The sequence below is a fragment of the Adiantum capillus-veneris genome, chromosome 26 (genome assembly GCF_014529385.1).
Source record: "Adiantum capillus-veneris isolate H3 chromosome 26, ASM1452938v2, whole genome shotgun sequence".
Taxonomy (NCBI): Eukaryota; Viridiplantae; Streptophyta; class Polypodiopsida; order Polypodiales; family Pteridaceae; genus Adiantum; species Adiantum capillus-veneris.
The window spans coordinates 5,350,962-5,359,487 of record NC_140956.1 but is presented as its reverse complement, the minus strand read 5'-3'; the positions used below and the strand labels follow the sequence as shown (position 1 = coordinate 5,359,487).

Genomic DNA, 8,526 nt, shown 5'->3' with positions numbered 1-8,526 from the left:
TCAATTGTATAACAAAACAACCTTATGAAAAATCACTAAAAAACACCATTGCAGTCTTTCAACACTTTCACAAACTTCGTCCTTGTGACTAAATGGCAAATGACTTTTGCTCTAATAAACTGCATAAAACAAGAGGTACAGTACAGACAGCTGCCAAAACTACATCAAATGTGTAATGACAAATGGCAACCGTGTGATAACAAGGGCAACAGAAAAAATCCAGCTTAATTGATCTGTATCAAGGAACAGAGCCCATAATCAAATATAGGTGAACATCTACTAAGGCAGCACAATGAAGCCCGTCACCTTTTGTTTCAAGAATATCAAAAGCTTTTGGTTGACCTGGTTTGAAAGCACAAGCCGAACAGAATAGCTCATACATTTGGTGCTAGTATAATAATACACGGGTACTAACATGCTTAGGTCATAATAGCCCCTAAGTCCCTTGCTTGCTTTTTGCATGGCCCCTGACAGGAGTGAGGTAAAACTTAAGCAGCCCATTCTCAAGGGCACAGTTTGAACCCCTGAAATTATAAACCTGCTCATCCTTTTGAATGCATGCATCACCTTTAGGAGCTAGCCTTGGCATGGCATCCTTGCTCTGCTGCAATGGGCTGTAAAATGTATCGCATGCTTCATAGTCCTCAATCTTATCGATGCAGGTAAGTTTCGGATACTGGTTGCTTGCTATGTTCATTCCCTCATGAAAAGAAGACCTTCCTGATGTCATAGTACCTTGATCATGCACTTCATCTATAGGTACCATAGCATCTGTCATCTCCTTGGGCCGCCTCTCTCTGAATTGTTTATGCTTGAAAGCCCACTTTGAATTAGAAAATGTCTTGGTCCAGACTTTACTCCAGGCAGCCGCCCTTATGTAATGCTGGCCACGATAATTGTCATTTTGCTGGAGTCTTTTCTGCATAAAGATCTCTGTTGCATCAGATTTCCTTGGGGGTGTCGTTTGCGTAGACACGTCTCTCTGCATTAGTGAGGCCTTGGCAGAAGCATATGGCCTGCCTTTATTATCAAGTTGAGGTTCTTTTAGTACAAAAGACTTGGACTCTACTCCCAATCCGTTGCTGAGGCTTTCAGTCAGAAAATCAAACCTGCTGAATACAGACTCACCGTCAGAAGTCCGCATGACACCCTCCCAAGAAGGACGAGCAGGCTCCCATGATGACCTTGGTCCCTCAAAAGAAGAGAATCTAAACTGTTCCCAAGATGATGGCCTTGGTGCTTCCCATGATTGCCTTGCAGCCTCCAACCCATTGTTGTGCTCGCTGTAACTTGCTAAAGTTGCAACCGGTTTTGAATGGGATTTCTTCTTTTGCCTTCGGAACAGTGCTGACAACCATGATCGAGTCTTGCTGTTAGCAGTCTCTGGAACAGGAAAAAGGTATGTACTCGACTCCACCCTCTCTGAAAATGAACCATGCCTACATCTTCTTTGATTAGGCTTCCCATGCAAGATGTTCTGAACAGGGGCAGTGCTGGAACCATTGAGCATGGCATCTCCTTTATTGCTTAATCTGCTTTTAGATTCCTCTGCCTTCGCTTGCAAGGCTGGAAACTCGGAATCGTCCAAGCTGAACAAAGATGAAAGAGTCTTTTTCTTATGATTCGAGATGGGAGATGCATCAGATAGTGGCATTTCCTCATCCTTCACATTCTCATTGGTTGGCTCTCGAAAGGAAAGACGACTCGTGTTACCAAGAACAGTATTCAAACTATTTCTCTCGCTGTCAAGTGAAGCTCCATTGTGCACTTGGCTAATTGAAGGTACTAGTTTTGCCTGCTCACCTGCACGAACAAGAGGGGAACTGCACGCAGCAGAAGCATGTGTCTGTACATGTATGTTGATCTTGGTCTCTGTCACTATGTGCTGGCCATTCTCCAGAATGGGCATTTTGATATCAACAGGGGACAGCTGGTTCCCCTTTACAGGAGTAATATAAGGCTTCTTCGCCAGTGAGAAGCTACGCCTTTGTGGTGGTGTCTCCATGCTTGGTGCATGTTCCTTGCGAACTGCGTTAAAGCTAATAAGGGGGTGGATACCACAAGTGCTATCAAAACCTCTGGTTTGAATGGGCTTCAGGGATTGTGCGCTTAGAGACCCACAAACCACAGTGGTAGAGCCCTTATGGGAAGTTTTGTTGACAGAGACCTTATTCAACTCGTCTGCTGAGGCATGTGCAAGGGTCTCCGCAACCACAGACTTCACCACGCCCTTGTCAATGACCTCATGTGAATTTGATAAAGCAACATGGAAATTGGAATCATCCTGCAAGCCTTCTTTGACAACTTGTTCGACAGAAATGTCAGACGGAGGCTGATCACAGCCTCCTCTTTCTGTCGGCTGCTTCTGTTGGCCATGCGCAGCAAGCCGCCGCCCAGGGGACTGCTTCTTCTTCCTGCTGATGTGCGTATATGTGGCCTCGGATGCACGCTCTGCATCTGCAGGACCTGCAAGTCGTTCTCTGAGGCAGAATGCGCACACTCCTACAAGGAGGTGAGATGGGTGCTTGGCACATCGAGGTCCTCTTGAGCTCATTCCTGATTATTGCTTGCAAGCATTCACAGAGAGCCGCAGGCACGCTCTCTGTCACACACCCAAATAAAAATACGGTCTTTTCGTCGTCTCCCTGTGGGGAAGGACAACAGGAATGGGAAAAAAATGTGAAGAATTGAAGAAAACCTACAGAGGGCGCTGTATGTACTCAGCTGGGCGGCGTGGGCTCTCTCTCTCTCTCTCTCTCTCTCTCTCTCTCTCTGCAACATGAGAGTCGAGACAAGCCTTTGACAGTAGCGGAGCTCAAAGAGTGAAAGCTTATATAATATTTTATATTTATAGCATACACTTATGAAACGGGAGGGAGATTTCTGTCGCGGACTCGCGCCCATCAGTGGGCCATCATCGTCTTGTGCACGAGTGTGAACCGTGAACATGGTGAAGCAGTGTTCGGGAAAAGTGTGCCTCAGCTTAGCCTTGAACCGGTTGCAAAATCAAAGTAGCCGGTTGAGGGGAGGGCAAGAAGGAGAAAATCCCGCTTAAAATACATGAAAAATAGTGTAATTTTGCAAAAATATTGGCTAGTAGTGTAAAATTTCCGGTTCAGATTTGTCTTGGAAGGATTTTCGTATGTTTGTGAAAATGATTTTTCCCGAACACTGCGGTGAAGTGGACTGCGTGCAGTGGAAAAGAGTTACCAACTTACGAATAAGGGCATGGTCACGCTAAGCATCGACAATTTCTGACAGGGGCTCAAAGCGTCCAATGCTGGCAGCAGGTAAAGAGAGGAAGAGCAAGACGCAAGCAAGAGAGAGAAAGCTAGCGCTCACCGGCAATGGGCTGGCATAGTTTTGTGACTATGCCTTTTTAGGCATAGTTCGAGTACGAAGCCGGTGAAAAATTGTGGAAAGCTACCTCATGCTCATGTCAGACATGGTCGACTAATCTAACAGAAAACTTAGATAGCCTAATACCAAGTTCCAACTTTAAAGTCCTAAAATTATTCACATCAATAGCTCTTTTTGGGCCTACCCAAGCAACACCAAAGGGCAGATTTAGAGAGCATGGCGGCACACTCTCACATTTCTCATTGCCTCCGCTCCTCACAGTCATGCAATACATAAGTGTTGTTTCATCCTGCAAGGATGCGACTAGACAACGTGCAATTGAACAGGCTTTTATTGCTTCTCGAAGAAAGGGTGGTAACAGCAATGCAGCCACTTCTTATGGTTCTGCTGCGAGTGACAAAACTTCTCTTCCTAATGCTTCTGCTGGCAGCACTTCGTCTGGCAATTTTGGTGATAAGGGCAAAAAGAAGATGCGTTGCCATTATTGTAAAGCTAATGATCACTTGATCAAGTCGTGTCCTAAGTTGAAGGCCAAAGAGGCTAAGAAGAAAGAGGGTGGTCCCATTGCAAATGTTGATTCCACTACAAATACAACCATTGTTGAGTCTTCTGTGAAAGGAGACTGTGATGTTGATATTGATGCAGAATGGGCTTTTAGCGTAGAGTGCACTTACGATCCTGTTGTCCATGATGCATGCTTGTCAGTTGCTGCAGATTCACATGTGTGGTATTTTGACAATGGTGCTACAAAGCACATTACCTCACATTGTGAATTGTTTACCTCTCTCGAGTCTGTCCCTCATGGGGATTCTGTCACTTGTGCCAACAATGCCTCTTATCCGGTTCAGGGAGTTGGAAAGATTGTGCTTACTGCTGCAAATGGCAGTTCCTTCACACTTGTTGATGCACTTTATGTACCTGGGATCAACAAGAATCTCTTGTCTGTATCCGCACTTGCTAGACTTGGACTTGTAGTCAAATTTGTGGATGACAGATGTACAGTTCATGATCTCAGTTTTGGTGATGAAATTGTTGCATCTGGCCTTTTGTGTCGTGGGCTGTATAAGCTCACTTTGTAAGACAAGTGTGGACAAAATTTTGCAAATGCTGTTGCAGATTCAAGGGCTATTTCAGATGCAAAACTTTGGCATGCACGTTTTGGTCATCTGAATTTTACAAGTTTGCTGCGTTTGCAGAAATCTGATATGGTTGCTTCTTTGCCGCCTCTTGAAGCACCTGTCAAACATGTTTGTGAAGGCTGTATTTTGGGTAAGATGCAATGTTCTAAGTTTCCAAAGGATGGGTCAGTTCGGGCCACATGCAGGTTGCAGCTTGTGCATAGTGATGTTTGTGGGTCCATGCAAACTCCGTCCTTGGGCAATTACCTGTACTTCGTGACTTTCATTGATGATTACTCCAGGCATGCATGGGTATTCCCGCTTAAAGCGAAGTCTGAAGTTTTTATGTGCTTCAAACAATTTCTGGCTATGGCTGAAAAATGTCTCGAAATGTACTATGGGCACCCTCCGTTCCGATCGAGCGGGGGAGTATATGTCTCATGAATTTAATGCATTTCTGGCCAGTCGTGGGATAAAACACCAATGTACATTGCCTTATACACCTCAGCAAAATGGTGTTGCTGAGAGGAAAAACAGGTCACTTACGGAAATGGCACGATGTATGGTCAAAAGTCAAGCTTTGCCGCATTCTTTTTGGCTTGAGGCCATCATGTGTGCCACTTATGTACTTAACAGGTGTCCTACGAAAGCTTTGCAGTCTATTACTCCATATGAAGCATGGCATGATAGAAAGCCTTCTATTGAGCACATGCGTGTTTTTGGCTGTTTGGCATATGCTTTGGTGACACAAGTGCAGCGCAGAAAATTAGATGATAAGGCTGTCAAATGTATTTTTGTTGGTTATAGTGCTAAAAGCAAAGGTTATAGGTTGTATCATCCGCAAACAAAACTTATTCTGGTTTCTCGGGATGTAGTGTTTGTGGAAGATTCTGTTCAGCCCTTGCTGTCATGTACTAGAGACAGTAATGTAAGCTCACAGGACATTTATGACACTTTGTTGCCTCTTTTCAGTGGTGGAAATACGAATGTAAGTTCCAATGAGGCAAATGTACAGCCTATGGGGGTTTCTCAAAATGTTTTAGATCAGCCTATTACTGATGCAGGTGTACATGATGTACTTGATGAGGAAAGGGCTGAAAATGAGCAGGCTAGAGGTATGCCAAAATGGCTGGTGCACACTTTGCGTGACAGTAAATTGGATGCACCTTTGTCTAGTTGTACTCGTTCAGGCTCTCGCCATGCATCTTATGCATCAGATTGTTATGCTTTGGCTGTGTCTAGCTTACATGATGTTGAGGAGTCTCTGTCCTTTGATGAAGCACAAAATTCAGAAAATTGGATGGCGGCCATGCAATCAGAATATAATGCACTTATAGAAAATGACACATGGACTTTATGTGATTTGCCTCCTGGCAAAAAGGCCATTGGTACGAAGTGGGTTTACAAGTTGAAACGCAAGCCGGATGGTGAGATCAATCGCCATAAGGCTCGACTTGTTGCAAAGGGTTATGCACAGCAAAAAGGCATTGATTATGAAGAGACTTTTGCTCCCACTTGTCATATGACTACTGTGCGTTTTCTATGTGCATTGGCAACTCATTTTGGTTGGGATATACATCAATCAGACATTGTTACTGCTTTCTTGAATGGTGACATATTTGAGGAAGTTTATGTAACGCAGCCTCGCGGTTTTGTCATAAAAGGACAAGAGGACAAAGTGTGCAAATGTAACAAGGCTCTGTATGGGTTGAAGCAATCTCCTCGTGCTTGGTATGAGAAAGCTGACACTCATTTAGTCAAACAAGGCTTTCGTAACAATCCAACAGAAAGCACATTGTATGTAAAGAGTGAGGGTGATGTACTTCTCATTGTGGTTCTTTATGTTGATGATTTGCTGATCACTGGACCAAATGAGAGACATATTGCTGAATTTAAGGCTGATTTGAATGCTACTTTCAAGATGAAAGATTTGGGGCTGTTGCATCATTACTTGGGTATACAGTTTAAGCAGTGTGATGGTGGTATTGCCTTGTGTCAGAAAAGTTACATAGAGACATTGCTATGTAAGTTTGGACTTGAGGATTGCAAACCTATTGCCACTCCCATGGAAACAGGTTTGAAGTTGAGTCTACATGATGCTGGCGATCCTGTTGATGTCACTCTTTACCAAACTGCTGTTGGCTGCCTCATTTATGTATGCAACACGAGGCCAGATATTCAGTTTGCAATCTCGCAGGTCGGCAGATTTATGCATAGCCCAGGGTCTAAGCATTGGCAGGCTGTCAAGAGGATTTTCCGCTACCTTAGTGGCACTTTACATCTTGGCTTGTTTTATCCCAAGGGGGGATCATTGCCGCCAGACTTACATGCTTTTTCGGACTCAGATTGGGCTGGTTGTTTTGACACGCGAGTGTCCACAAGTGGTTTTTGTTTCATGCTTGGCAGTTCATGTATATCATGGTTGAGCAAGAAGCAACCTACTGTGGCCACTTCGAGTTGTGAGGCTGAGTACAGGGCAGTCTTCACAGCTACGGTTGAGTGTGTATGGCTCAGACGCCTCATGGCTGACTTGGGTGTTGGACAGGACACTGCCAACACTATCTACACTGACAGTCAGAGCGCATTGGCAGTTGCGAGGAACCCAGTTTTTCATGCTCGCACAAAGCACATTGAGGTGCATTACCACTATGTCAGGGAGAGGCTCTCAGCAGGAGAGATGAGCTTGGCTTATGTGCCAACACAGGACAACCTTGCAGATCTTTTCACAAAGGCATTGTCTCGTGAGAAGCTTGAAGCTTTCCGCAAAGCTTTGGGCTTACTCCCCTTTGTGGATTGATCATGTCCTTAGGGCATGGCACTTTCCTTTACTCATGTGCCAGCTCTCGTTCACCGCATCACTCCAAGGGGGATTTGTTACCATATACATGTGGTAGTGATGTGTGTGAACACACTAGGACCGCTGGGGCATTTTTTCCCTCTTTAGGAGGTTTTTTCCCCAGAGCATTGTATATACGCCCATCACTCTAGGGCTATCAATCTTTCAATTGCACACTAAGTTACACACTCTCTATTGTGTGCCTTGAGCTTCCTTCGTCTTCTCCAAGCTGTGTGTGTTTCTCTGCAACCCTAATTCCAACATATGCACCTCATCAAACTGGTGTTGCTGAGAGGAAAAACAGGTCACTTACGGAAATGGCACGATGTATGGTCAAAAGTCAAGCTTTGCCGCATTCTTTTTGGCTTGAGGCCATCATGTGTGCCACTTATGTACTTAACAGGTTTCCTACGAAAGCTTTGCAGTCTATTACTCCATATGAAGCATGGTATCATAAAAAGCATTTATTGAGCACATGCGTGTTTTTGGCTGTTTGGCATATCCTTTGATGCCACAAACACAACGCAGAAAATTGGATGATAAGGCTGTCAAATGTATTTTTGTTGGTTATAGTGCTGAAAGCAATGGTTACAGGTTATATCATCCGCAAACAAAGTGTATTCTGGTTTCACGGGATGTAGTGTTTGTGGAAGATTCTCTTCAACCCTTGCTGTCATGTACTAGAGACAATAATGTAAGCTCAGAGGACATTTATGACACTTTGTTTCCTCTTTTCACTGGTGGAAATACGAATGTAATTTCCAATGAGGCAAATGTACATCCTATGGGGGTTTCTGAAAATGTTACAGATCAGCCTAATACTGATGCAGATGTACATGATGTACTTGATGAGGAAAGGGCTGAAAATGAGCAGGCTAGAGGTATGCCAAAATGTCTAGTGCACACTTTGCATGACAGTAAATTGGATGCACCTTTGTCTAGTTGTACTCGTTCAGGCTCTTGCCATGCATCTTCGGTATCAAATTGTGCACAGAATTCAGAAAATTGGATGGCTGCCATGCAATCAGAATATGTTGCACTTATAGAAAATGACACATGGACTTTATGTGATTTGCCTCCTGGCAAAAAGGCCATTGGTACGAAGTGGGTTTACAAGTTGAAACGCACGCCGGATGGTGAGATCGATTTCCATAAGGCTCAACTTGTTGCAAAGGGTTATGCACAGCAAAAAGGCATAGATTATGAAGAGAC

The 8,526-nt window shown here is 44.2% G+C and overlaps 1 protein-coding gene across 1 annotated transcript; it reads right to left on the bottom strand.

Annotated features, from left to right (window-relative positions):
* Positions 1 to 207: 207 nt before the first annotated feature.
* LOC147422929 (uncharacterized) lies at positions 208 to 2,819 on the bottom strand. The gene has a single exon (XM_086501954.1). It carries the CDS (start codon positions 2,552 to 2,554, stop codon positions 437 to 439), a length of 2,118 nt encoding a protein of 705 aa, XP_086358080.1. The 5' UTR covers positions 2,555 to 2,819; the 3' UTR covers positions 208 to 436.
* Positions 2,820 to 8,526: the final 5,707 nt, after the last annotated feature.

Coding starts and splice junctions, on each gene's coding strand:
- LOC147422929 (XM_086501954.1), bottom strand. CDS start 2,554: ATGAGCTCAAGAGGACCTCGATGTGCCAAGCACCCATCTCACCTCCTT.